The following is a 26907-nucleotide window of genomic DNA, read 5'->3' as shown; positions in this document are numbered from 1 at the left end:
TGATAAAAGCTAGATTCAAGGCAGGCAAGAGAGACAACCGGGATCAATAGCTGAAGATGAGGGTACTTCTTACAAACGACGATGGAGGACCAAACGACCTAGCTTCCCCATACATCAAGTACTTAGTCACTGCAATTATCCAATTAACAAACTGGGATCTTACAATCTGTGTTCCTTTTTCGCAGAAGTCCTGGATAGGGAAGGCGCATTTTGCCGGACGTGATGTTACAGTCAAATACATCTACAGCTCTATTTCCAAACCAGAAGATAATTCTTACCATGGCCCTTTCCCATCGCCGCAAGCAAAGTTCAAGGCTGATCCAGATCTTAAGGAATGGTGTTTAGTTGATAACGGTACTCCGGCAACTAGTACGGATATAGGAGTCAACCACATTTGTGGGCCTGAGAATGTGGACCTAGTACTTAGTGGACCAAACGTGGGGCGTAACTCCACCGCCTTATATGCTCTTTCAAGTGGTACTGTTGGCGGAGCTATGGAAGGATGCCATCAAGGAAAACCTGCGATTGCAGTATCATATTCTTACGAAGCGGATCCGGCTGTGCCAGCAGAATGGTTGAAGGAATCAAGCTTGATGGCGGTCAGAATTATAGAAAGGTTGTGGGAAAAATGGAACTCCGAAGTCCAAATTTATAATGTCAACATACCTTTAAATGAGCACGTAAAGCTTGGAAAGACCAAAATTTATCATGTTCCAATGTTGGAAAACAAATGGGGAAAAAGTTTATATTTCAAACCAGAACAGACATCAAACAAAGAGCACAGTGACATAGTGGATGGCAGTGTTTCCGATGGTGTTGTGTTCAAATGGCGTCCTGATTTTGATGTTGTCCATAAAGCTGTTGATGCTAGTACAGAGCTTACCGATGGTAAGGTCATTGGTCAAGGTCATGCTAGTATTACTGCTTTGAGGGCAAACTTCCGTCACATCGACGAAGAAAACAATGGGGAAATGATTTTGAAAGATGACCAGTAAGTAATAGGTAAAAAACAAGAGAAAAAAACATCCTGCTCTGAGATCATGAAATGTATTTTTTTCTTTATAAAGTTTTGTGATGAGTTTTAAGTAACTTATAATGTACAAATTTAAAAGAAATGTAAGCCACGACACATTTACAACACGATGACCATATATACTAACCAGCAACTTTTACAAGCTTAACTTTCTCACTTTTATACTATAGGCATGAAAGCACCACAAACAATCTAAGAGTGGTTGTCACATATCCAAAGACTTCTTACATATTTGAGCCATTGCAAAAAGCGATTAGCAAGTTCTTACCCAATATCACCATTGAAGAAGTGCTTCCACAAAAGGATGACAGTATTGTCTTTCATTACGGAGACTACGAAGATCTTGATCACGAAAGGCTAATGCAGGACAACAAGTATATTGCCAACTCATATATTTACAGAAAGTCTCTAATCAGAAAACATTATCTTTCCAACACTATTGCAGTGTATCAAGCAAAACATCCTAACTCTATTTTGAAAAGAGCCTTTCCTGAAAGTTTTCAATTTGAGCTCACATATGCTGAATTCTTGGATGATATCCTGGATGAAGTTTACGAACTTAGGTGCGTTCTCATGGAAAATGAAGAAAAGCTGAACAAAACTTTCATTTTGAAGCCAAGTATGACAGATAAAGGTCAGGGCATCCGTTTATTCAAAACTATTGATCAACTTCAAACCATTTTCGACTCTTTTGATGAGGATGATACCGACGATGAAGGGGATGAGACTAATAACGGCATGATAATTTCTCAATTGAGGCATTTTGTTGTTCAAGAATACATTTCCAATCCCCTTCTCTTGCCTAAATATGAAAATAGAAAATTTCATATTAGAACTTATGTGCTAGCGACCGGTCAACTAAATGTGTATGTCTATGATCGAATGCTTATGCTTTTCAGCGCAGAGGATTACAACAATCCAGATGTAGGTGGAGAGATTGTCGATGAGGATGGAATGATTGATATGACTGGTCATTTAACGAATACATGTCTACAGGACTCGACTGACAAAAAAGTTGTTGAAGAACTGAAAGAATCTAGTCTATCCGAGAAGCAACAGAAATACATCATCAACCAAATTCATGAGATTATTGAAGATCTTTTCAAAGCCGCGGTAAACGTGGACAGAATGAATTTTCAACCGTTGCCTAATGCATTTGAAGCATACGGATTAGACTTTCTGGTTTCTCAAGACCTCAGCAACGAGAACGGAGTTACTCTGCTTGAAGTCAATGCATATCCAGACTTCCGTCAGACTGGTAGTGAATTGAAGAACTTGATCGATGAGTTTTTCGATGGTGTTTTGTGCAATGCAGTACTTCCCTTGACGGTGGGCGAAGAATCCGAATCCGCATCTTTCTGCAAGGTGTTAGAACTTGACCTCTGAACAAAGATTTTTCTGTTTTATCAGACCGGTTTAAAGAAGACAAAAATATCTATATAATGTTAATATGGTTGAAACAGGATTATAGTACAAAAAATTGCTAATGCGACGCCCAGAATCTAATCGTTATTATTATTTGTGCTCTTTTGCGACTCCGCCACCTCATTTTCATGCATTTCCTTGCACCAGCTGTGCACCTGTTCTCTGTAGTTGTCGGCATGTAAAAACCCAAGTCGAATTTGCAACAGGGACCTAACAAACTCCTCGTTCCGTTGTAATGCTATTTGTATCAGTTGCCGGGTTTCATCTATCTCTTCTTGGTCTATGCCGTTGAACTGAGAGTCAGATTCGTAGACGGGAGGCATGAAAAAAGGATCGTTTTCCGGGTGAAGTTCTTGCAAATCGTGGCTCATGCTGGCTTCATCTTCCTCTTCCTTATCCAAGTCAAGGTGATGGTTGTATTCCGCCAACCCTAAGTTGTCGGCCTGGATGTGCTCCGGGTCGTCTAGTAAAAAGATGTTCATGATCTGGTTCAACAAGTTCACGTTCTCCTGTTCTTTTTCTATGATCGATATCGTTTCGTTCGAAAGTTTATCCAAATACCGTTCTTTGTATATGCTCTTGATAGACTTGATTGTGACGACATCTGAGGGCTTTGTTATCGGTCTCAGCAATTGATCCAACCGTATTGTGCTGAAGATGTCGTTGGGTCTTGTAACGTATGAATCCTCGCACTCGTCGACGAGCGTATCTCTCTCCGGAACACACTCATCGTCAGATGCAAACTCCTCTTCCACCTGTTGCCGTATTTTCTCCTCGAGGTCTGCATCTACTTCCTTGTTCACGTACACCAGTCTGGACTCGTACCTCTTCTCCTCGTTGTTGTAAACATCCACCGAGGAAAGCTTGTAGTTGTATCTGCACGAGGATATCATGTTTCTGTTCACCGTGTCAGATGTCGGATCCATCTTTGACCCCCGGTTGGACCTCGGGTTGGCCACTGGCGCCACCGATAGAGAGGCACCGTACTGTTGGTGGTTTTTCTCCATCTCCAACCGCTCCTTAAACCGGAGAATATCCTCCTTGAGGCTACTCATCTCAGTTTCCGTAAGCACCATAATTAACTCCGTAGTTATTATCCACAGCACTGTTCCCTTTCCGACCCTGTCCCGGCACCCTAATCAGCCTCATTCTCCGATGTCTTCTGCAACCTTTTTTCCCTCCAAGGGATTTCCCAAGGACTGGGGCCTATCAAGAAATCAACAAGACCTGCCTGCTGACGTAATAAGATCCGGAGGCCCTTTTCTCCGTTTCCTGTTTATCTTTCTCTCTGACAGGCCTTCTTGCATCAAGAAGGACCCTCCTCCGGAATGCTGGTAGAACCGATCTTTGTGGAAAGACAAGCGTGTGGTTACCGTGCAAGCTCTACATGTGGTTGCAGTAGGGCTTCTGGCTGCAGCATGTGGAATGCCCAAACCGCTAGTTAAGAAGTGGCCACTAGGCTGGCAGGCGTCGATCGCCGTTTTACGGCCAACCATCGGGACACGTAGTCCCGAGAGGATTATCCCCGACTTAGAGTGATCGATGCAGTTCTTTAAAAGAGCACTTCCTGGCAATTGAGCCTTTGAAAGGCCGATCTTGAAGTCTTGAAAACTCCAACCGCAAGAACAGAACAAAGCCAATACCAGCAATGCCAAAAACCCCCGACGTTTACCACTTAAACGACCCAACATCCTTTGCTTACTCGACAGCGAGATCGAGATGGCCAAAGATCATAACTCAATCAAAGCACGACGTGTTTGCACATGCAGAAAAGTCAGAAGACGCCGAATTGAAGAAGCAGAGTGAACATATAGTGGAGGGCATTGAGTTGCTGCTCCGAGAGATAGAAGATGGTGTTTCCATCAGAAAATTTACCGAGTCCGAGGTGGCACTTATTCCTAGTTTGCAGTCGTACAACGACATCCTGGCTACAATGAAAGAAAAACCAACGTGGTTGGCCGGACCATGGCTTTTCACAGAATGCTATCTCTATCGGGTTTTGGATACGGTTGTGAAGTCACAAAGCAAGTGGGTGGATTTCGACATTTTCGAGGTCTTGAAACGGGATACTTTCAAGTCTTCCAAGTTTGGTATCTACGAATTGGCAATCAGGTACAAGAAGTTGAGCGAGGAGCTCAAGAAAACGCCCCAAGTTGAGACCGAAAAGCTAAGAATACTTTTCGAGGAATTCGTTGACATCTCTTTGTGGGGGAATGCCACTGACCTCTCACTTCTCGCCAATGCCACACTCGAGGATATCCAGTCTAGACAAGGAAAGGAGGCCAGGGAAAAGTCCGCTGAGAATATCATTGCCAATGACTTACCAGAGGCTTGGTCCAGGCTGGTGGCAGTCCCTTTTGAGGAGAGAAGAGTTGACTTTGTTCTAGACAACGCCGGGTTTGAATTCTACACCGACCTGTCGTTGTCCTTGTTTTTACTGGATGCAAAGTTGGTGAAAACAGTAGTGTTCCATTGCAAAACCAGACCTTGGATGGTCAGCGATACAATGGTCAAGGACTACAAGTTGTTTTTGCAAGATATGAGAAACTCCGACTGGTTCCCAGATCACCAAGAGGAATTGGAATATTTTGTCAGCTCCATTGAATACTACCATAGCACCAAACAATTTCAATTGGTTGACTCTGAATTTTGGACTAGTGCACTTGACTACTCGTACCTGAGCCCACACGAAACTAAATATGGAGGTGCAGAATTATACAACTATTTCCAAGAGTCGACCTTGGTGATTGTTAAAGGTGATTTGAATTATAGAAAATTGACTGGCGACAGAATGTGGCCGAAGACAACACCATTTGTCAACGCCATAGACCAGCTTGCAACTTCAAACATTCACGTCCTAGCCTTGAGAACATGTAAGGCGGACGTTTGTGTTGGTCTTCCAGACGGCTTGGAAGAAAAGCTGATTGAATTTTGGAAACAGCAAGGAAACGATGTCGGGGAGTTGTGGTGCTCATCTGGAAAATGGGCTGTCATCTCATACTCGGCTGGAAATAGTTCCATTAACTAGGGTACATATTTATCACTATATCAAAATATAGATCTAGCTAGCAAGTCTATTTATCTGCAATATTAATTACGTTTTTCGTTTTTTTGACTATCTTGGTTTTGTTGCATAGAATTCACGTTTGGATTCATCCCGGGCATCGGCATGAAAGGCATAAAAGGAGGCATACCTATGTTCATAGGGGGCATTTGCATATTAATAGGGGGCATAGGCATCATCGGAATTTGCGGTAACTGGCTAGTATTGGCGGTGGCTCCTGCAGGATTGACTTGCCTTCTTTTTGGAGAGTTTCCATCATTATTCTTATTTTCCGAGAGGTTTTTGACATATTCATCTACCTTTGCTTGTAGTTCTTCGTCTGCAACCAAAGTGTCTAGATAAATTTGTTCCTTTCCACAACTTGGGCACGTAAAATCACTATCAATAAGTTTGTCTTCGATGATCTTTCTGGAGAAAATTTTATTGCAACAAGGTATTCGTACAGGACTTTTCCACAATTTTCCGGTTTCTGGATCTTTCAACTCACCATCATCAACATCAACATCGCCGTTCAAATAACCTCCGCTTTCACCTTTCTTCGTTTTCTGATATTTCTCCCACGCTTTGGTATCTGCAACTGCAACAACATATTTACCCTCATCGTTGACCATATATGTAGTATTTCCCGAGGAATTGGAATCCCGGATCGTATCTTCTGGATTTTCAATTGCTTTCAAATGACTTTTTGGAATACCGGTCGTCTTCCTAACACGAACACCTTCCCAATTTGGATCGTTATTCTTTGGACAGTTCTTGATATGATGCTTGCCTTTTTCACCACATTTGTAACAGATATAGTATTCTGGAACTGGCTCATTAACATTCGTTCTAAAGTTGTCCACTCTTGTAGCTGTTGCCATCACATCTTGCTGCTGTGACCATTGCTCATCTTGCACACTAAACATTTTCTTGATCATGTCATCCTCATCCCCATTAGTGGCGGCATCCCCAAAATTCATAGTCCCTCCAACATTGTTCCCTAAACTAATCGACTTGTTGACTGAATTTGTACCAGAAACTTGCAACCTCGGCTTGCCCGCCACGTACCTTTGTACGTTCCCCTTGTTTTTTTTGGGAGTCATGGTTCTGCGTACAAGAACGGTTGTGGAACGGGGAACAACCTCATTATCGTCATCCAACTCTCTCTCACCAGCAGACGAGGATCCACCATTTTGATAACCCCAGCTTTTGGTGTCTTGGATATCTTCTGTGCTGTAAAGTACTATATCCACATCTGTTGAATGCAACAGATTATTTGCTAATATGATGTCCCGCTTGAGTTCAAAGACGGTTAGTCCTGTTCCATCGAACTTGATTGTGGCAATATGATCGGGCTTCTGAGACCTGAACCTGTAGTATATGACAGCCATGCCTGTACTTTCCCGGTACTATAGATGTAATCCCTTTAATTTACCTTTACTCATTTTTCTTGTGACTACTCGGAGAAAATTCAATTCCAGCAACGAAAGATCAAGTTAGGATGAATTTTAACATGCGGGCGAGGTGTTGATGATTATGCAGGCTTCACCTGTTGTTCCATTTAGGAGCTACTATACATCGAGCTATTGAATGCTTACATTCCTTATTATAGCCGATCCCCTGTCTAAGAAAGCAGCAATACACTATGAATGGGCCATCGTACTATGAATTTTACAGAAGAAGCACGTACGTTTATCTACCATACTATTTAATAAGCTAAATTTGATACTAACTCATCTTTGGATCGTTTCACCCCATTTTGTGATGCAGAGTAGGTGCAACACTAGCAGATGCATTGGATACATTGATTGTAGACCAACGTATTCAACCCCAGTTGGCAATGAAGGTACTTGCAAATTTTGATAGAGTCACATCGGATCACCTCCGCAGCGATGTACGGGCTAAAATGACTTTCAAAGGCCACCTAAGTACCTACAGGTTCTGTGACGATGTTTGGACATTTGTTATAAAAGATGTTAACATGAAGCTTGATGACGGCCAAATGCTGGATGTGGGAAAGTTTAAGATTGTTGCTTGTAATAGTAAGAAGTCCGGTGAATAATCAAACACTTTAAAACATGCCGTGAAGGTTGGTTCGGCTTTTGTATTTTTACAGTTTCCATTTCTCGTATATCATTTTTTCTATCTTCCATCTTCTTTCTTTTTCGTAATTATGATAGCTATTTATAATTGGAATCCCTCATATTTGGTTCAAATTAAGTTCACAAATATTTTACTGCCGATAAGTATTTAAAAAGTTATAAAAAAGTAAAATAGTTCATATAACATTTTTTTATAGTTCATCTTTGCTGAGTATATCAGAAGGTCTAGATGTGGAAGATGCATCAATTACTGGCGAGTTTTCAATTTCATCAGTGAAAGTCGAAATAGTTCCTACAATTGGACCGGTAGCAGAGGTGGTAGTGGCTGTGGATGATGATACATTCTCTTTAACATCACTTATCTCAACGCTTGGAGCCGTCAGAACAAAAAAGCTCTCCTTCAGAGAGGTATTAGACTGACTATCTGTGGTAACTGTTGCTAGTATTGGCTCAACATCCGCTAGCTCACTCTCTACCAATTTATGCTCTTCTTCAAAAGCCTCTTCAGGGTGCTCAAATACTAAACTGGATGGCTCGATTTCGATCGAGTACACATGCGAACTTGAGCCGGAAACTGATTCCGAAACACTTGCTTTAGTTTCTACTTCTAGAATTTTCTTGACTTGCTCTTCCTGGCTATTCATGGCCTCTGCAGGATCGCTAAAAACATCCTTTGATGGCTCTATTTGTATCTTTAGTCCTTCAGCAAATGCCGGTGTTGAAGTTTCAGAAACAGGCGTGGTTAGAATAGTTGCAGTGCTCATAGTCTTTGAGGGTTCTACTGGATCCTCAGCATTATTTGTGGCACCCGAATTCTCTGTCTCCACCATAATAGAGCTAGAAACGTCCAGTACAGTGACAGGCACACTCAATTCAGGTAAAGTAATAGTTAACTCTTTTGTCAGAGTTTCAACTACGACAGATGTGAGTGTCGCAAATTCAGTTTCGACTTTAGTTGCTATACTAGTATGAACTGAAGTGACCATAGAGGTCGAAATCTGGACAGTTGTAGAGAATTCCGTTTGAGTGGCAAAAACAAAAGATGTTACTTCTTTGATGATTTCTTTTGTGATCTCTTTAATTTGAGCCAATGATGTAGAGGAGATTTCCGGAAAACTGCTAATCACAGTGTTACCATCGTCTATTTTTGTAATGGAATTACCAATTGCACTGGTCAGTAAAGTTTTTACTGGTTGATTGAGGACAACAGAAGATGAGTCCTTTTTGGTTACATCATTGGCTTCTGATAAAAAAGAAGTAGAAGATAGAGGATCAAGAGATGTAGTTTGCTCATTGTAAGAAATTATGTCACCATTAATGGTGGAATCAGCAGGGTCAAAAGAGGATGTATTTGCTGAAGAGACTGCAGTTGTATCAGTTATTCTAGCTGAAGATGTTGAAGTTAAGGTAGGTTTTATATTTGTGATAGTCGATTTGAAATCCCCCACGATAGAACTTGTCAGCTTCAAAATGGAAGTGAGGGTCTCTGAACTCGGGTTCGCTTCTCCATTCAAAGAGGACTCAAGCATTTTCAGCGATTCCGAAAACGAAAGAGTTTCAGCACTGGAAGTTGAATATGAATCGGAAGAGGAGACGGAATAGGAAAAGGAGGAAGAGACAGAAGATAAGGAAGATGATGATGGATTCACAGTGGTTGTGGAGGAAGGATGGAACGAAGAGATAGATTCTACTGTGAAATATCCTGAAGAATCTTGCGGTTTGTAATGTTCATACATTTCCAATGCCTTGGTATATGCAACATTTATGTATCCATTCTCATACAGAAATTGTACTCCCATCGATAGGAATACTATCATGATTATTGAAAAGATGTACTGGAAAACTGTAGCCAATATTGACTTGGAAGCTGCGAAATTCTCAGGAATTTCGACAATATTCACGGTATTTGCTGCTGAACAAGAGGCCAGATATGAACCATTTTTTGAAAATACTACTTTTGTGATGGCAAAATCATGGACTTTGTTTAACACCTTGATGACTTTCAAATCCGAGGTTCTGACAATAAGTAGTGAGTAGTTAGAAGTAGCAAGAACAGTGAGATTATTTTTGATATTTACATCCATTGATGTAATTCCTTTTAAATTCTTAAACACAATTTTCTGTTGGATAATTTTTGAGCTTGCAATCGAGAATTTGGCAATGACTGTGTCTTTATTTTTGGCCCCACTAATTATGACCTCGTTGTTATCTAAAAACCTTATTTTCGACATCAAGAAGTCGATATTTGTCTTATAAACAGAACGCCCTGTAACTAGGGAGATAACCTCAAATACAGATGACGTTATGTAGCACATGAGCTTCCCATCCAAAGAAATCGTTACGTCTTTTACATCACCATCAGTGACAATTTTGAATTTCTCCTCCAGATCGTGAGCAGTTTCGATGATATAGATGGAAGAAGGTGTATCACTCATGACAATCACTCCTATCGAACCATCATTTGAGATTGCTGTTATTTTTTGATATATAGTAGAGTTAGTGTTCGGATGAATTTGACAACTTTCCACAAATTTGAGATGATCGTTTTCGAATTTGAACTTTCTCAAGTGTTTATTGACGCCTTTAGCCATCATGAGAGGATTTTCGTTGATGCCGGCTAGAATCGTTCCATTACCCACGCCGAGTGACATCACTGAATCTTCATTCTCGTTCAAAGTCAATTCTCTGTATCTCTTTATAGGCTTCTTTAAGTTCTGAGGCTGGATCAAGATCGCAGTCATCTTATTTGGAATGCCGTTATTCCCATCCCCTCCACCGCCTGCCACGATGACGGTGTTGTCGTTGACAAACTGGGCGCCATAGGCGGGGTAGCCTAAATTGAGACTATAGCTTTTCAACTTCACCATTTCTGGATGTGACTTCTTCTATGCTGCAAGAACGCAAGCTTAAAGAATCATTCACTAGTGAGTAAAAGCTAGTGGATCCAGATTATGCCTCTATATATTCTCCAACACCATCATCATGCTTCAACGCAGCGATCGCTAAAGGATTACGTAATAGTACTTTTCAGCTGCACATATAGAAAAGAAAACAAAGTTCACTCTAATTACATATATTTGTTAGTCATGAATCTATACAGTTGGTTGTACTTCGTCTTCATCCTCCACAACGTACTCTTCGAAGTCGAGGTTGGCTCCATCAGGGACACTTATTTCTCCAACATGATCCAGGGCTGTGGAAAAATCTTCAGTAAGTTTCGAGGATTCGTCCTCTGCTGGTTCTGGTTCCGATTGTGGAACTGTGTTCGAATCTCCTCCTAACCATCGTCCTCTTTCGATCATGATTTTTTCATCTTCTTCGTCGATCTCATTGCGAAACTGTTCGTCACTGAGTATGAAGGAGTAGTCGTCTCCGCAGCAGAACACACAGTACATGATCCACGGGAAGGTCTGTAGTTTCAATTGGTCTTCCTTTATCGATAGGAAGTCAACTTTGAGTCCGCTGTACAACATATTTTGAAGCTGGAACTCGACAGTAACTACTCTTTCAACGTCGTTGTCCATAACTCCTGCTTTGTTTCTACGTTTTTTGTTCCGTTCTATCCCAGCTTTGGTCTGTGTAGGTTTTCCCCCCAACTTGTATCCGTCGTCATTTTCGGAATTATCGTCATTGATATCAGCGTCAGTACTTCCACCACCATCACCAGGATGACGATAGTGCTGCTGTGAGTGTTCGATTTTGCGGCTGGTGGGCTTGTTATGGCCCAGCTTAGTAAATTCTGTTCCAAGCTCGAAGTAGTACAAGTCGTTATGCTCCTGCCTGACTCTTTCTTGATTTTCCAGATGGGATTCCCATAAATCTTTTTCTGTGATGAGATCGAATTCGGCCAACATTTCACCTCTCATTGATCCTTGGACTTTTTCTATTTTCCAGATGATCGTCTCATCGTCGAGACTGTGCACGACTTCCCCAAGCTTTGTCTTAAACTTCATCGACTTATTGAAGTCGGTGTATAGAATGGGATGTTTAACGACCAGCGGTATACGCATCTTCAAGTCCACCATGTTGAACTTCCGCTTGAATGTTGTGACGATATCCACTTTGATTCTCAGCTTATATTGGTCCTTTTTTTTAAAGATTCTATACTGTGGCTTGACCAAGATAAGGGGCTGTAAGACTTGCGTATCCAGAATCTGGTATGTGAGTAGCGAGAATTCACCATCTGGCGGTATAAACTCGACGGTGTTATCGTTCAAGAGGTTAAGATCGACACATTGATGGTACTGGATGTTGTTGAATATTGTCTTTTGTCTGTTCAAAGTTTCATTGAGCCCCATTTTCAGATACGGCATACCTGAAAGATAACTCTTACATTTGATTTCGCCGGATATTTGGTTGAGGATGACTTTATGCACCTTATGGTTGTACTTGAACTTGAGGTACTCGTTGAAGTTGACGAAAAACTCGTTTTTGTTGTAAAAGATCCCCTTTGGTCTCCAAGAGATTTTCGTCATTGCTGTTCTTGAGATGGAGGAGTTGATTTCGGTTTCGACTGTCTTCTCGACTTCGTCTATCTGCTCGTTGAAGTGGGATCCGTCGTGGTAGTCTTCAGGTTTGATCATCAGCTTGATGTAGTCTTTCAAGATGCTAAATTCGGTGAGCTGCGGGATGCCGAAATCCAAACATTCGTCGAAGAGTTCGTAGATAAGGACGAAGTTGTCCCTGATGAGGTCAGCCTTGATTTCAGTGGTGTCCTGGTCCACTAAGTTGTAGTGCCTGAAGTATTTCTGGAGCAACTGGCTAAACTTCTCTAAAAAGGCCATATGCGACATGACGTCGATGTCCCCCAAGACGGGGGACATGAAGATGACCTCTTTCTTCTTCAAGTAGAGGTACGTGATGCCATTGCTTTCTATGATGGGGAGGTCAATCGGGTGCGATCTGTTGTACACGGCTCTGAATGACTCGAGGATGTAGGAGACGTCGAGGTCCTGGCGGTAATGTCGCTGGATGATTAGATTGAGGTCTCTGTCCAGAATATAGATGGCACTGGACATGCTGTGGATGTGATGGAGGGTGACTTCTTGAGTGCAGCTGCTTCCTTTGTGTCTGCGGCCATGCTCTCCCGACCTCTTCATGCGCAGGTCCGGAGAAGGTGAATTTGGTCAGAGCGAGAGCGCCAGGGGTGGCCGAGGGGACGCGGGGCCTGAAGTTGAAGAGGTGAAGATAGGTTCATGGTGGTGGTGGAGGTCGTGCTGGTTGTGTGTTGCAGGCACCTGGGGCCATCTGGTGGGCAATGACAGTGGCTCGACTCGACGCAGGCAAGGTGCGGTCGCTGATGGCGACGGTGCCAGGGTGGCGGTTTGTGCCTGGGGCGACGGCGGGGGCGGCAGACACGCTTCTGCGGGCGTACCGGTTCCGGACATTTGAGGAGACGTGGTCGTTCTTGACACGGGTGGCGATGCGGGCACACCGGAGCGGCCACCACCCGAAGCTGACGAACGTGTATACGGCGGTGGAGCTGGAGTTGACGACACACGACGTGCAGGGGCTGAGCGAGCTGGACTTCCGGCTGGCGAAGGCGTTTGACAAAGCGGCTCGGCAGCTCGGAGTGGAGGAGCCGGAGCCGGGACTGGAGCCGCCAAGGTAGGTAGGTAGACGATGTAAGGAATATTAGTTAGTGTACGAGAATATATAGAAAGCGTGTGGGAGGACGGGTGCAGCGGGCTCAGGCGTGGGCCTCGGGCCGGACCTTGGGGTCGGAGGGGCCGGAGGCAGAGGCGTTCTGCTTGAGCTTCTTCTCCAGCTTCTCGAACTCGGCAATGGCGATCTCCTCCTCCGGGTCAAGCACAGCCCGCACCTCCTCCACCTCGGGCACGTAGTGCTTCAACATGCTCTCGATGCCGCCTTTGAGCGTGTCCTCGCTCAAGGAGCACGACTTGCACGCGCCCCGCAACTTGATGAAGACTGTCCCCGTGGACTCGTCGAACGAGCGGAAGTGGATGTCTCCGCCGTCGTCCTGGAGCGCCGGCCGGATCTTCGTGTTGATCAACTCCTTGATCTCGTACACCACGTCGTCGTCGTTCTCGTCGAGCGTGTCCAGCTCCTTCTGGTACTCCTCGAGGTAGTGCTGGTCCAGGAACGGCTGCTTTGTCTTGGCAAAGCTGGCGATGTACTGCTCCACCTTGGGCTTCAAGCTTGTCCAGTCGAGCTCCGGGTTGTTCGACAAGCTGTTGTCCACCTTGTTCACCGTGATGAAGTCCGACCCGATCATCACCGACCGCACCCCGTTGATCTTGTACAACTGCGACGCTAGCGGCGACTTCTCGTTTGCCTCTGCCAAGCTCTCGATGTCGATAGCCTGCTGCATTCCCTCTGGGAGGAACCGCGTTTTGTCTGTCGCAACGAACTTGAGGGCGTTCTCTGACGGCGTCTTCATCGTCTGCAGAGAGAGCAGTCTGCGCACCACCGCCCCCTGCCACTGCTTCTGCCGGAGCCCGCTCTTCACTACTGTGTTTCTCATCTGTCTTGTGTTCCACATGGTTCTTGCTCGATCTTGCTTTGTCGATATAAATGTCGTAAAAGTGTGAGATTATGTGAGGCTATGTGATACAATATACTATGTAAAACTTTGATAAGCTTACGTAGGAGAAAAAAATTCGAGCTACCCCGGTCTCCTTTCTCCCTTTTCTCTCTTTCCCCATCTTACCCTCCTCTCCTCTGCCGCCTGACCTTTCCCTCCCCGTCCACTGGCCCCCCGACTCGCCCCGCGGGGAAGCAGTGCGAGGTCGGAAAAGCCTTTTCCGCGGCGATCGGCTGCTTTAGCTTTGGCTCACGCTCCGCCGGCGAGCGCTGCGGCCGCCCGCAGCGAGGACACGACGGCGTCGGGGACCCCGATCCCGCGGGCAAACGTCATGCCGCCGACACTCACGCGCCCGCCAAAGCGCTTGCCCAGCGCCGTCTCGACGGCCACGCGCCGCCGGGGGAAGCCTTCGCCGGCCACGTCGTAGAGCGGGATGCTGTCGCGCAGCGTGGTGCGCTCGAGCGCCCACCCCGGCGGCAGCGGGCCGCCGCCGAGCAGGTTGGCAAATGTCTCGGCCACCACCTGGCGCAGCTGCGAAACCGGCGGCGCGCGGGGGCCTGCGACGTTCAGCATGAAGGTGACCTTGGTGAACTGGTCGGCCGCCGGCCGGGGGTCTTCGCGCCCGACGATCTCGCGCTCGACCGCCTGCAGGGCGGCCCTGGTCTCCGCCGATGGGGGTTCGGCGGCGGCGGTGCTGCCGCCGGCGACAAGCACGGGCGGAAGTCCGCGCGCAACGCCGGCGGGGAAGAGCACGCTGCTGTGCTCCTCCACGTCCGAGTCGAAAATAACGCCCATCACCCGGGCGTCCTTGCTGAACCTCGCCTTGGGCACAAGAAACCCAAAGCCCTCGTACTGCTTCACTTCCCGCTGCGGGATGAGCACGTTGCACACAGTGACGCTCGTGTAGCGGAACTCCGCCAGCTGCCGGGCCAGCTCCGGCGCCGTGTCTGCCACCAGGCCGCCAAACACCTGTGCGTTCGTCGTCGACCGCACATGGTCGCAGGCCTCCTCCCGGCCGTCGTCGAACGTCACCACAGGGGCGCCGCCGGCGCCCGCCGTGCTGATCTTCTCCACGCCGGAGTCGGTCACCACCGTCACGTTCCCGGGCAGGCTGCCGCGCAGCCCCTCGCAGAGCGTCGAGAGGCCGTCGGTCATGGCCAGCATGGGGAACTTCTTCAGGAGCACAGCGAGGTTTGCCAGGTCAAAGTCGCTGCCCAGCCGGTCCACGTACAACTGGAGGTCCTCATCGAGCGCCGAGGGCCTCTTGGAGGCATCGTCCCTCGGCCTCGCACGGAAAAGCCGCTTCAGCATCGCCCGCGCCACAGACCCCTCCTGTCTCTCCAGCTCCACGAGCCCCGGCATCACGGACTGCACGTTCAAGTCCGCAACGTCCGCCGCATAGATCCCGTACATCAACGCACTCCCAATGTCCGTGATCATCCGCCGCCCAAAGTGCCGTGTGAAGAACTCTTCTACGCTCATCCTGTCCAGCCGCTCCTCGTCACCGGCCGCCGGCCGGAAAAAAAGGTCCTTCGCAAAACCGGCCAGGCCCACACGACCCAAGTCGCTCGCCAAAAACTTGCCCACCGTGCTCAACCGACACCCGGGCCCGGGCACCTCGATCAACTCGCCCCTCACCGAGCCCACCTGCGCATCCCCATCGCCAGACCGCTTCACAAGATACTTCCGGTTCCCTTTGCTCCCCACATGTACCCCCCGCAACTGGCCCAACCGACCCATTTTCTTGAGAAGATCCACAATGATCAATGTACCAGGCGAAACCCCTCGTAGTGTCCTCGGACCCTTCTCCATCTTCAACGCCCGCTCCCCGACGCACCGGGTTTGCTTCTGCGTCTGCTCACTCGCACGGTTTGTCTGAATGTATCCGCCGACTCGACCCTGCTGCTCGTATACCGTCACCCTCACATCCGGACGCAGCTTGCCGAGGAAATATGCAAATGATAGCCCGGATATACCTCCGCCAATCACCGAAACACGACTGTTGGCCGCAAGCTGTTTCAAACCTTGCATGTTGGGGACCACCATTTTTTTATTGGCTTTCCTCTGTCTTTTCCTTTGCAAGAAGAAGTATTGCAAGATCTCAATTAAGGAAGAGTACGCTGTAATGACCGAAGAAAAACTAACAACTTTCACTCAACGTCTTTCCCAGAAATGGAGAAAATCTCCACGCAGACAAGATCAACAGCCTATCAGTCCCGTCAAAAATGTCACTTGGTTTTCCCTCGCTCTTCTGCAAATCACCCCATCCGCGCAGGCATACGCACATGTTCTACTTTAGTACATTATCTACACAGAGTCTCACTTAACTAAATTACATCAAATACCTGCCACGCTCCTCGGCATCTATCTTGCCTTGATTCTTGCCTTGGATCTGGCCCTTGCCCCTGCTATTGTACTTGCCCTTGTCCACAAACGTCAGGTACTCCTCCTCCAGCTTGGCACTGCTGACAACCGCGTCCGCATCCCCATCACTAACCTTCCTGCCAATGATCCAACGATCCTCCTCTTTGAAGCTGTTTATCAAGTTCAACATCACAAGATAGTTGTTCTTCAAAATCTCGGCCATCTCTTCGCTAGTGTAAACTGCATCGCCATAGTGAAGACCAACAACTTTGTTGAACCTATACAACGATTCAATGGCTCCACGAAAATCACCTTCCTTCAACCGAAGAGAGTAGCATACACGGTAGTACTTCAACGCTAGCTTAACATCACCCAGCGTCTCAATAGATTGAAGTGACTCTTCACCCATACTGTAGATCAAATCATCCACACGGTCCAAATCCTCTCCATAATTGAATTCGATGACATATCCTAACTTTCCCTCTTGAAATAGCTTGTAAACAAACTTTCGCAATGGTATGTCTCTGTTCTTATGCGTCATTTCCTTGATTGCCGAAAAACTCATCTTGTATTCACCAAGATTCAACGCTAGCTCAAAAATCTTGTAAAACACATCACTCTCTTTTTCGGTGCCTATGTTCTTTGTCTTGATTATTGACTTAGATGACTCGAGGGCAAAGCTCAACGACTGCAAGTAAAACTTCTTACTCTCAAATAATAGTGCCAAATTGAAGAAATAATCCATTTCAGAATCAACTAGGATGAGCGATATGGTGGATCTTATTGACTCTAAAGAAGACTTCTCCCCATCGGTTATTTTCTTAGAATAGCTGGTGATCTCTTTGATATTGCACATGAAAATGCGTTTTGCTTCCTCTGCATCTCTACGATCTAACGCTATTAAGCCTTTCAAAATTGTACTGACAGGTAGTGAAGGTGGTAAATAATTGACAAACTCAGCAGCAATTTGCGAGTTCTTCGATATTAACAGCTCTGAAATCACAAAAAAAACAAACTTCTCATCACAAAGTTGTTCTAAAGAGTTCACCAATAGCAGATTGAGGGTACTACTTTTTATGAAAATCCCGCTGTTGACATTCATAAGATACTTAATCAAAAGATCCTTCTTAGGAAGCCTTGAAACACCTTCAATAAATTTGATATATTTAAAAGCTTCATGCAATTTCCTGAATAGCTGCTCTATAGGTTTAGACATATCCATGGTCAGTAATATTAGCATTAACCCAAAAATTATTTGCTTTGCAAAAAGATTGTTGAATATTATTGACTTATTGATCAAACCTTCGTTAAACTCGGTAAAACTTCCAAGCCCACCACTCCTATAGTCAATGTGATTGGTGGTTAATAAAATCGAAAGGAAGTTGATTAAATCACCGGCAGAATTAATACTGGATAACCTGTTCAATAGCTCAGAAACCACTGTTTCGTTGGCCACTTTAATAATGTATCTTTCAAATATAGCTGTCATCAATTCGGAGAAATTCTCTTTCTTTGAACCAAAATCATCTTCAATGAATTCTGATATTGCAGATGAAACTTCTACACTGAATCCTTTGGAATATTCCAGAATCAAACTTACTAGGCCCATCAAGTCCGTAACGTTAATCTCATCAGCATAAGGGAAATCCTTATCATTGAGTTTTCTCGTGTGAACACTGTTAGAATACAATAATTCAAAAGTGGTGGATCGTTTGAGAACCGAAAAAGAGTTGTTACCCTTCAATACGACCACTAATGGATCATCTGAAAAATCTACTCCGGAGTTATCAAAACTGATAGCAAATACCTTGCTGGCAGTTCTAATGTGTATATCTTGACAGACACTTGCAAATCCAATCCACTCAGTCTTTTGATTTTCTGTGGCGCCTCCGTTACCCATTATGAGCTCTGTAATTTGATCATCAATACTCTTAGAGAGAAATTTACTTTCGTAATGTGAGTTGAAAATTTCAAGTGCTAATTGGATAGTTTTATCGCTGTACTGAGATTTGATAAACCTCAAAGAGTAAACATTGAGCATTTTGTTATCCTTCATATTGTTTACCGCATTGATGAATTCAGAATTTTGGAGCTCTCCAAAAACATCAGCTTCGATTGCGGAAGACCATTCAACTGTATTTTTTGAATCATTGTACAGTTTGCAGCTTTGATATAGACACAAATCACCAAAAATCCAAGAAATCCAAATTTTCAAGAAACCATTTCTTGACATTAAGCAATAATCAATAGGTATCCAATTCTGATTACAGTTTGGAGAAGTTAGTTCAGCAATTAGCTCCAGTGAGGCATCGTCTATATTTAACTTGAATGTGTAGATGTAAGTGTTGTCCAAAGATAAAAGGACTGTCAATATATCATTTGATAACTGCAAGATAGAGTTCGGACAAGATGGCGACAGTACTGCTGAGTGCATAGAATCCGGTAAGAAGTCATTCAGACTTACTTCCTTTAATATCTTTTGGCTTTTCATGGACCATATGGTAAACGTTTTACTAACGGATATGGTAATAAATAAATCTGAATTAATTTTAACAACATCAATGAATGAGTTAACAGAAACAGATTGATCATTGAAATCAATAGCGCGTACATTATTCGAGCTGCCAAAGAACAGTTTCGACCTGATATTGTCAATGTAGGAAGTGTTAGTCAATGGAGAAACCGTATACTCAGAACTGATGTTTAATCTTCTCATCAACAAAAGCCCTCCATCAACGGTTGAGATAATAGATGTCAATACGTCAAATGATTTCATAAATAAAGCCTTTCTTTGATCGAAGGAATATGGCATTGAGTATGTACACCAGGAATAAAAGTTATCTAGACTTATCACGTTGTCATTAAAAAAAATTCTAGTGTCTAAATTCAATGTTACAACGACGTTGTTACTCAATATTATATCAATAACAATGTGATCGTCATTTTCTTCAAAAGTGATACAATTCTGAACTATACTGGAAGGTAACATGAAGCTAAACGATTGCAATGGCAACTTATCAAAGCTGTTGATCTGAATTGGACAAATAGTTAGCACATCTCCTGTCTCACCATTAGATGACTTTAATATCCTGTAACTGTAGAGGGGAATCAACGGATCATCTGATTCGGGCCTGTAAAATCTGGCAAAGTGGGTTTCATGGTTCGATGCAGTACTGGCTCTATACTTTGGTACATCAGTTTCAGACAAAGGAAGCTTCTTGATTATTTTGTGGATGTCTTGCGGGAGTGGAACTTTCACAAAATCCTTTTCCAAAGTTACGGGCACCTCGGTATAAAGATAGCTGGTCTCTCCTGCCATTGCTCTCTACTGGAAATTTGAGATGATCCTTTGTTTCTTGCTCTTCTTTGTGTAACCCTTTGATCAACAGAGCTAGCCTTAACACAGAAACCCTCTTTTGCATGAAATAGTTGAGGGCGAGCAAGTGAGGAAAAAGAAGAAAAAACGAGGGTGTCGAGTTTGGAGATGAAACGTATTTTTACTCGCCTTTTTTTCTTCTTCTGAAGTGTTATGTTTCTTCTTCTTTCATTTTTAAATATGCCGTTTTCCTTTTGATTTATTAGGCACTCAATCTACAAAGCGACAGAAGATACAGAGTGCTACTGGTTAGTACAGGTCAGGCGATCAGACTGGTCAGTGGCAGTTCTGCACGGACAAAACAGACTATATATGATGATCACAACCGTAAATATTCAAACTAGAGTTTATGATTATTACATGATCTCAAATTGTTCACTGACCAGTCTTGTCTTGTCTTTTTTCTTGTTGCATGTGTTCAGAATCCAATGTGAAGCTTCGAGAAAGGCTTTTTGCTGTTTTACGTGGGCTCTAGCACTTTTTTTACCTTTTTTTGCATTTGCCGTATATTAAGATGATGACTAAACAAAACATTAATGGAATTACCGGCTGATATTTTAAATGCTGAGAAATTTTGGCTGCTTACTGATCTATATACGGAAATGCTTATTTTTTTTGACAGTTCGATCTAAATACTATTTCATTGTGAAGGTTTCTCAATATGTGGTCTTTTATTGTCGTTACTGACGGTTATCTTTCTTTTTCTTTTGAAATCTACATGACGAATTATAGCACTGGGCACTGATAGTACATGAGTGTGACAACGCTTTAATGGTGGGCCTCAGAAACCCACTGCAACTGATTATGGATTTTTTATTTTTTGATTATTGTTTAATAATCTGCTGAAGGATCTACAGATCTTAAACTTTTTTCTTTATTCTCACTTGATGATTACCTAGATGACGAGTCAGATGTGTTGCACAATGCTGACAACTTTATTTTTTACCATTCATGCCTTTCTGATGAGAACTTTATTTCTTGCTTTTTTTTGTTACCATTATCTCAAAATGGATCAGTCAAGAAATATTTCAGGAGAAATGTTTCTTTATCGTTAGTGAATCACTTGATGAACATGAAAATAAAAGACAAGCATATGTCTGATTTTCCTTGAAGACACGTTTTTTCACGTCTGATGATTTGTTTAGTTTGTGACTATTTTCCTATTCCAGATACAAATTAGAAATGGCAAGGATGCCATTTTTAAAAATTTTACTTTTTTCCTTTTGTTTTCATTGTATATGATGAAAAACATCACGACGGTCAACTGTAATCCTCTCTATTGAGTTGGATGTTTGATGACAATACCTGGCTCTAAACCAGCCGTTTCACTGAAACAATGAAAACCACAACATCTTTTTTTGTTCCTTTTTTCTTCATTTCTTCTACTTGCCTCTTCAGGAGAAAGGTTTTATGAGGATTTGTAAACTGCTTTTACTTTGTCTTTTCTATTTTGATGATGATACTATACCTAGTTTTGGAGTATTTTTCTTTGATTAATACAATGATATGCCAAAACAAAACGATTTGCATGTCAGTCTGAACTTTCAATTTCTCTTTTATCGTAGTTTCAATAATTGTAAGTACTGTAGTATACACGCTGATTATACAAAAATAGAAATTATACAAACTGAGTTTCTGTTTTATTGGTTTCTTAACTTAGTGGTAAACATGTTGTGAAGAATGTTATAATACTTGTAAAAGGTGTCATTTTTCGTAGCCGCAACAGTCCTATATCTGAAAATCAATTTTTCAACTTTCTTGATTATCTCCTTATCAAGAACACTGTGCTGATTTGTTTCAACCTCTGATTCCTCTGCATTATGTTTTAACTTTTCCATCGCAGATAATATACATATCAAAATGTTAGTTGCGTAAAAAACGGTCAAATGGATTTGATCACTTAAGAAAGCAAAATATGAGTCATCACTAACTGTATCAATCAAATTGATGATAGAGTGTGCGTGCATTTTAATGTCAATAACATCCTTCATTCCAGTTTCTGATGTCGGGTGTAAAAAATCCAAAGAGCTCACATCTAGTTTCAACTGTTTGATTTTTATAAGAACTCCCACAAAATGGTAATCGATTTCCACAAATTGATTAGAAGGTTGACCAAATGTACTACCCCATTTATCTAACCAAAGTTTTATATCCTTATTTGCTTTGTCATACGTTTCATTAAGCATAATATAACGATACCCAATCAAATACATGTGAATCTCACTAATGATTCGGAAGTCGAAGTTAGTTGCACTTGGTATATTTGATACTTGTCTAGGTTTTAGTTTTTCAATTCCAACCCATGCTTTTCGGCCATCTAATAAGCAATAAGCTAATTGAATCAAAACAAGAGTATTCCATATCCTGTGAAGGGTAAGTAAATTGAATTCATCATCATCATCATCTTCTTCTTCCTCATGCTCATGCAAATGAATTTTATCCGTAGGAGTGTCACCATCATGCAACGGAGGCTCCACTTGCTTTCCCAATTTAGCTTCAATTTTCCGTTTGTTATTCTGCCATAATATTTCAATCTCATCCCCATACATTTGGTCGAGAATTCCATATCCATTTAGTTTTTCAAAAAGAGTGAGCCCTATTCCACTCAAATGCCAACCATCTAACAACAATAAAGGTTCACCATCATTGCTGATCTTCTTTTCTTCATCATCGGTATTTGTATGGCTCTCTTCAGCCGCCTGAAAACTTGAATCACTTAAACCTATGCAATATGCCCCTAGAATGACCAAGCATTGCAACTCCTCAAGACCTCCTGAATAGGAAGAGCTCAACCAATGCACTTCTTTTCTCACTATGGAACAAAGTTTACTCCAAATTTTTTGCTTCAATAATGGATCTCCATACTTAAGACTTAATAAACAACTTACTGTCAAAAGCAGCGGACATCTGTTTCTAAACCTCTTGAGTAATCTTTTAGTAGATGTCATTGTAGGAAAAGAGAGCCATCTACCATACCTATCTCGAAAAATATCTAGTAGCTGAATGGCTTGATCTACAGTTATGATATTAGTAGATATAACGTCTTGATAATGAGGCCGAAAAGTGTGTAGCGGATAAAGCTGTTGCAAAATACTCAACGGTAGCGAGAATGATTCAGTTTGCTGTTGCTTTTCCAGCAAGTTGCTTGGTGAAGGCTTCGTGATGTCTGCTGAGTTATTTTGAGTTAAAGAATCGTTATTTGAATCATCATTATTCTCTTGTTCTGTAATCAGCTTCATAAAATTAATTGGTGACAATAGGTGATGTTGAGTTGCAATATTTGTTGTATTGACAGGTTCCTTCATTATTGGGAGAGCCTCAGTTAGCATAGAAGAATTCACACCAGGGGAATAACCCTGATTTCTCGGATTGGAACCTAGTTCATTAAGAATTTGTTTAACATTAGCATAAATCGTGTCAATTTTGCTCTCTGTTTCTAGGTCTGCATTGAACGTGGGAATAGGTGAAGGTGGTATGAATGCTTGTGAAAGTCTGGGTGGGGAGTTTGACAGTGGTACATGTGGAAGTAATTGTGGGATCATTTCATGAGATTGAGTAATACCGTTACCTCTGTTGTTGCTTGCAGTGGTGGGTACATAACGCTGCTGAAATTGCTGATTAGAAGGCTGGAATCTATCATACAGCATATTGGTTATTGGTGAGTTAATAGATGGCAGCATTTGAGGGCTGAATTCGTATGAGTTTGGTTGAATATTAGATTGAATCTGGGGTTGCGGGGAAGAGCTTTTTGATGGCATAAAAGAATTGATTGCCCTAAGTTGAGACTGTGCAAGATTTGGAGGAACATTTACTTGCTGCGGCGGTAGTTGTTGTTGTTCGTGGGAAGAGTGTTGAGAGACAGGCTGAGTTTGCATCTTTTGAGGGGACGACAAAAACGGAGACGTAGGAGACTGTTTATGGATGTCTGAATCTACTTCCTCGGTCAATGAGCATTTGAGATTTAGGGATATGCACCGCAAACACGCAACTGATGATCCCGAACGTAGGCATCTAGTCTTCTGCTGCCGACAAAAGGTGCAGGCTTTGGAGGCTCTAGTATGTGGCCTACGTCGTTTCTTTTGCACATCTCCTTTATTTATGTCGGACATGACTGTTTTCCAATTCCAGCCTTACGTTTAGAACTTTAACTAGCTTACCGTAGAAGGAATTTAACAGAGAAAACTCAACGGTAAACGTTCATGTTGCGTCAAAATCAGGTATATACACAGCCATCATGAATATTACGTCAGCATTACAAAGGTACGGAAACGTGATTCGTTTAATTTAGTAGAAGTGATCCATTAAGTTTTGAAGTTAGATACTTTAGATAATGATACTACTAATAAATAATAATAATAATAATAATAATAAGATGGGAAGTTTATGAAGTGGAAGAGTGTAGAAATAAAATTTTGCGAGGGGCTAGCCAAAAGATCTTACTCAATAGACTTATTTGGAAGCCTTGATACCGAAACCTGCTCTGACAGCGAAGGTAAGGGAAGCACCTAAGGAGAAAGCAAAAGCTGCAAAATATGGGATCAGAATCAGATTTGCGTTAGGGTGTGCTCTCCAAAGTGGCTTGGTGCTAGTTTGGTAAAACTTTTGTAATTCGATGATTCTTTGTGGGGAAGCCATTTTCTGCTGGATAGTTTGAGTTTCAAGTAATAAGGTCATTGTTAGTATTTGCTTGAAGAAAATATGGCAGAATTTGAGCGAGCCAGGAGTCCACTTGGTGTTTGTGCCGAAAAGCAAAGATCCTCAAGATATCAGTTAACAAGTGAATCAAATGGGGATCTCTGGCTCCCAACTAGGACATCACGTAGTACTCTGCAGTTGACAAGGTGACGGAAGTACTGGATAGAGCTGATTTCTTTCTGGAGCTCTTTTTCTATCATCAACTTAATCGGGCCAAACCTGTCTTTGAACGGTCTTCGTTATTTTCGCCAGTATCCTGTGCAAAACTGCACAAGAAGCAAATGATTACAATGCTCTATTTCAACTGTTTGGATAAGTGTCCTCTCCCAACCTGTTGCTGCTTTCCGCTATCATTGCCACAGTCCGCTCACTTGATAGTTTCTCTCGGCACAATGTCTCTAGTGCCCTATCCCATGCGGGTGCATGGATCATCATCCGCCATGAAGTTTTTCATACTTACTAATTCTTGTCTTTTGATGTCGTCTGGTGTTGTAATTTTCCCCTTCTTAAAACTGAACAACCCGGAATACCAACGTCATTAAAACGTTGCAAAATTTGACTGTCTCCTGTGCTCGAGCAAAACATGCCATCCCTCACCCGCACTGTCCGTCTATCTTCATTCTCGGCCTCTCCCACCAATCACCCTATTCGCGTCGGCCAATGGGAAACGGGTGCTTCTTAATGACACCAAAAACGGAATGACAGTAGATTACATAAGCAACACGTGCCAGCATGTTTCTATATCAGCAAAAAAATTTTAGTTACCGGATACGGTAAATTTATTTATATAATGTTTGTACATGGGTGGTGGAGAGACAGAGTAGCTAGGCCCACATCGAGGTGAGCTTGGACTTTGCTTTCGACTTAGGCGTATGCTCGTTCCTAGCTGGAGGCTCGCTGTTCTCGTAAGCAAAGTGTTGGTGCTGTTGCTGGTGCTGGTGCTGTTTCTGCAGGGAGTTGGAGGGTGCTGACTTAGCCGACACTGCTTCTTTGGCGCTAGCGTGGTCATCCGCCGTGCCCTTGACGCCGTTATCCCAGTCGAGCTGACTGTCAATCTTCTTCTGTCGATATTGCTCTCTCATCCGGACAGTGGTGTCGTCGGCCTTGTCGTTGTTGAGGGCAGCCCACTTTGATTCCAGTATAGGCTTCTTCTTGTTATTTGCCTCTTTTGCTCCGGCCTCATTTCTCTTCTTTTCTTTCGCTGTTGCAGGTGCCGTTTTAGATGACTGTTTCGGCTCTTCTGAATACCTTAATCTAACAGGATGACTGACTTCCGTGTGGTTCGGCTCGGGGGACTTTTCTTTCTGCGCAGACTTTGACTTCCTGTGTCGAGAGCGGTGTCTTCGACTACGTGGCTCCTCTTCCTTCACCTGCACCTGTTTCGGCTGGATAAGTCTCAGACGCTCTTCATGAACATGCGGTAAGGTCTTCAAGCGGGGAAAAATTTTGATGTCTTGAGCAAGATCAACTCCCTCATCGGCGGATTCTGCCTCTTCTTCGCCTCGTGCTTCTTCTCCCGCCGCTGGTTGCCATCCTGCAACTGGCATTAGCCTCGCAAAGGCACTGCTCATTTCATCCATTTGCTTTTCTTTTTTCACTGAAGGAAAAAGGTCCGGCTCTTTCCCGCGTCTTCTTCCACCTCGACGGCGACGTTCGTGGGAAGGTTCGTGAGGAATAGACGAGACATTGTGGTGGGGCTCGCTTAGTCGTCTGGGTTTCTCTCTCCCAATTCTACTTTCCTCCCCACGTGCCCTTCTTCCTCTGGGTACCTTTTCCAACTTGCTAGCCTTTCTCCAACTCTTCTCCATAGGGTCATCTGTTACTTTTCCTTTTGTAACCCAGCTGTTGTCGTGGGTTTTAGCAGCTGTTCTTGCTTTACCCTCTCCTAACCCTTCGTCGCCACTCCAATCAGCCCAATCTTCCTCATTATCTTGAGTAGCACCACGACCTGCGCTATCCAATCCTCTTAACAATTCATTGGCATCAAAATCATCTTCAACCCAACACTCGATATTTCTCCAATCGTCTGCATCCTGTTTACTTTTCTCCGTGTCCTTTTCATTGGCCATTTTTGAATAGCTGCAAAAAGTTAGTTTCCTCTTATCTTCTTGCCAATATTTGAAACGCCTCGAGTATGTACTTCCTTCCTTCTACAAGCAAGGCTTCTTTGTGCTACACAGACCATGGTCATTCCAGGAATTTAGTATAACCGAAAATAAAAAAAAACCAGCCGCACTCTTTCTTTTCTACTTCGTCAGCTTACAAAAATCATGATATCTGATCTTTGGAATTAATTTCTGAATTCTTCACCAACGTGGAGGAAAG

The 26907-nt window shown here is 43.3% G+C and overlaps 14 protein-coding genes across 14 annotated transcripts; 4 read left to right on the top strand and 10 right to left on the bottom strand.

The window, feature by feature from the left end:
• The first annotated feature begins 4 nt into the window (after positions 1-4).
• On the top strand, positions 5-2770 carry PICMEDRAFT_15255 (hypothetical protein). The gene is made up of 2 exons (XM_019160737.1): positions 5-991; positions 1204-2770. Exons 1-2 carry the CDS (start codon positions 57-59, stop codon positions 2417-2419), a joined length of 2151 nt encoding a protein of 716 aa, XP_019018389.1. The 5' UTR covers positions 5-56; the 3' UTR covers positions 2420-2770.
• Positions 2486-3745, bottom strand: PICMEDRAFT_15254 (hypothetical protein). The gene has a single exon (XM_019160736.1). It carries the CDS (start codon positions 3532-3534, stop codon positions 2536-2538), a length of 999 nt encoding a protein of 332 aa, XP_019018388.1. The 5' UTR covers positions 3535-3745; the 3' UTR covers positions 2486-2535.
• A 361-nt stretch (positions 3746-4106) lies between these two features.
• Positions 4107-5486, top strand: PICMEDRAFT_71362 (hypothetical protein; the record flags this gene model as incomplete). The annotated part of the gene is made up of 1 exon (XM_019163903.1): positions 4107-5486. The coding sequence occupies one exon, from the start codon at positions 4107-4109 to the stop codon at positions 5484-5486; it is 1380 nt and encodes a 459-aa protein (XP_019018387.1).
• A 119-nt stretch (positions 5487-5605) lies between these two features.
• Positions 5606-6889, bottom strand: PICMEDRAFT_24078 (hypothetical protein; the record flags this gene model as incomplete). Its single annotated transcript, XM_019162334.1, has 1 exon — positions 5606-6889. A coding segment is annotated over one exon (1284 nt), but the record flags the coding sequence as incomplete, so codon positions are not given.
• A 200-nt stretch (positions 6890-7089) lies between these two features.
• PICMEDRAFT_49852 (hypothetical protein) lies at positions 7090-7744 on the top strand. Its single transcript, XM_019163142.1, has 2 exons — positions 7090-7187; positions 7272-7744. Exons 1-2 carry the CDS (start codon positions 7147-7149, stop codon positions 7561-7563), a joined length of 333 nt encoding a protein of 110 aa, XP_019018385.1. The 5' UTR covers positions 7090-7146; the 3' UTR covers positions 7564-7744.
• A 1538-nt stretch (positions 7745-9282) lies between these two features.
• PICMEDRAFT_27781 (hypothetical protein) lies at positions 9283-10467 on the bottom strand (the record flags this gene model as incomplete). Its single annotated transcript, XM_019162514.1, has 1 exon — positions 9283-10467. A coding segment is annotated over one exon (1185 nt), but the record flags the coding sequence as incomplete, so codon positions are not given.
• Positions 10468-10695: 228 nt separating this feature from the next.
• PICMEDRAFT_71359 (hypothetical protein) lies at positions 10696-12621 on the bottom strand (the record flags this gene model as incomplete). The annotated part of the gene is made up of 1 exon (XM_019163902.1): positions 10696-12621. The coding sequence occupies one exon, from the start codon at positions 12619-12621 to the stop codon at positions 10696-10698; it is 1926 nt and encodes a 641-aa protein (XP_019018383.1).
• A 671-nt stretch (positions 12622-13292) lies between these two features.
• On the bottom strand, positions 13293-14087 carry PICMEDRAFT_31763 (hypothetical protein; the record flags this gene model as incomplete). Its single annotated transcript, XM_019162718.1, has 1 exon — positions 13293-14087. One exon carries the CDS (start codon positions 14085-14087, stop codon positions 13293-13295), a length of 795 nt encoding a protein of 264 aa, XP_019018382.1.
• Positions 14088-14396: 309 nt separating this feature from the next.
• PICMEDRAFT_10278 (hypothetical protein) lies at positions 14397-16193 on the bottom strand (the record flags this gene model as incomplete). Its single annotated transcript, XM_019159656.1, has 1 exon — positions 14397-16193. One exon carries the CDS (start codon positions 16191-16193, stop codon positions 14397-14399), a length of 1797 nt encoding a protein of 598 aa, XP_019018381.1.
• Positions 16194-16404: 211 nt separating this feature from the next.
• Positions 16405-19884, bottom strand: PICMEDRAFT_15247 (hypothetical protein). The gene has a single exon (XM_019160735.1). It carries the CDS (start codon positions 19828-19830, stop codon positions 16480-16482), a length of 3351 nt encoding a protein of 1116 aa, XP_019018380.1. The 5' UTR covers positions 19831-19884; the 3' UTR covers positions 16405-16479.
• A 1260-nt stretch (positions 19885-21144) lies between these two features.
• PICMEDRAFT_15246 (hypothetical protein) lies at positions 21145-24024 on the bottom strand. Its single transcript, XM_019160734.1, has one exon. It carries the CDS (start codon positions 23994-23996, stop codon positions 21528-21530), a length of 2469 nt encoding a protein of 822 aa, XP_019018379.1. The 5' UTR covers positions 23997-24024; the 3' UTR covers positions 21145-21527.
• A 312-nt stretch (positions 24025-24336) lies between these two features.
• Positions 24337-24561, bottom strand: PICMEDRAFT_57787 (hypothetical protein; the record flags this gene model as incomplete). The annotated part of the gene is made up of 1 exon (XM_019163257.1): positions 24337-24561. One exon carries the CDS (start codon positions 24559-24561, stop codon positions 24337-24339), a length of 225 nt encoding a protein of 74 aa, XP_019018378.1.
• A 151-nt stretch (positions 24562-24712) lies between these two features.
• PICMEDRAFT_109405 (hypothetical protein) lies at positions 24713-25190 on the top strand. Its single transcript, XM_019159732.1, has one exon. It carries the CDS (start codon positions 24864-24866, stop codon positions 25122-25124), a length of 261 nt encoding a protein of 86 aa, XP_019018377.1. The 5' UTR covers positions 24713-24863; the 3' UTR covers positions 25125-25190.
• An 86-nt stretch (positions 25191-25276) lies between these two features.
• On the bottom strand, positions 25277-26722 carry PICMEDRAFT_15243 (hypothetical protein). The gene has a single exon (XM_019160733.1). It carries the CDS (start codon positions 26649-26651, stop codon positions 25407-25409), a length of 1245 nt encoding a protein of 414 aa, XP_019018376.1. The 5' UTR covers positions 26652-26722; the 3' UTR covers positions 25277-25406.
• Positions 26723-26907: the final 185 nt, after the last annotated feature.

This window comes from Pichia membranifaciens (genome assembly GCF_001661235.1).
Source record: "Pichia membranifaciens NRRL Y-2026 unplaced genomic scaffold PICMEscaffold_2, whole genome shotgun sequence".
Taxonomy (NCBI): domain Eukaryota; kingdom Fungi; phylum Ascomycota; class Pichiomycetes; order Pichiales; family Pichiaceae; genus Pichia; species Pichia membranifaciens.
Note: the sequence above shows the minus strand (reverse complement) of the source record. Positions and strands in the feature narration are given on the sequence as shown.

What these genes read in the sequence shown, in the direction of transcription:
- PICMEDRAFT_15255 (XM_019160737.1), top strand. Translation starts at nt 57, where the DNA reads ATGAGGGTACTTCTTACAAACGACGATGGAGGACCAAACGACCTAGCT. An exon ending in ATGATTTTGAAAGATGACCA is followed by an intron (nt 992 to 1,203) that starts GTAAGTAATAGG and finishes TTTATACTATAG; the next exon opens with GCATGAAAGCACCACAAACA.
- PICMEDRAFT_15254 (XM_019160736.1), bottom strand. Translation starts at nt 3,534, where the DNA reads ATGGTGCTTACGGAAACTGAGATGAGTAGCCTCAAGGAGGATATTCTC.
- PICMEDRAFT_49852 (XM_019163142.1), top strand. Translation starts at nt 7,147, where the DNA reads ATGAATGGGCCATCGTACTATGAATTTTACAGAAGAAGCAC. An exon ending in GAATTTTACAGAAGAAGCAC is followed by an intron (nt 7,188 to 7,271) that starts GTACGTTTATCT and finishes TTTGTGATGCAG; the next exon opens with AGTAGGTGCAACACTAGCAG.
- PICMEDRAFT_15247 (XM_019160735.1), bottom strand. Translation starts at nt 19,830, where the DNA reads ATGGCAGGAGAGACCAGCTATCTTTATACCGAGGTGCCCGTAACTTTG.
- PICMEDRAFT_15246 (XM_019160734.1), bottom strand. Translation starts at nt 23,996, where the DNA reads ATGTCCGACATAAATAAAGGAGATGTGCAAAAGAAACGACGTAGGCCA.
- PICMEDRAFT_109405 (XM_019159732.1), top strand. Translation starts at nt 24,864, where the DNA reads ATGATTACAATGCTCTATTTCAACTGTTTGGATAAGTGTCCTCTCCCA.
- PICMEDRAFT_15243 (XM_019160733.1), bottom strand. Translation starts at nt 26,651, where the DNA reads ATGGCCAATGAAAAGGACACGGAGAAAAGTAAACAGGATGCAGACGAT.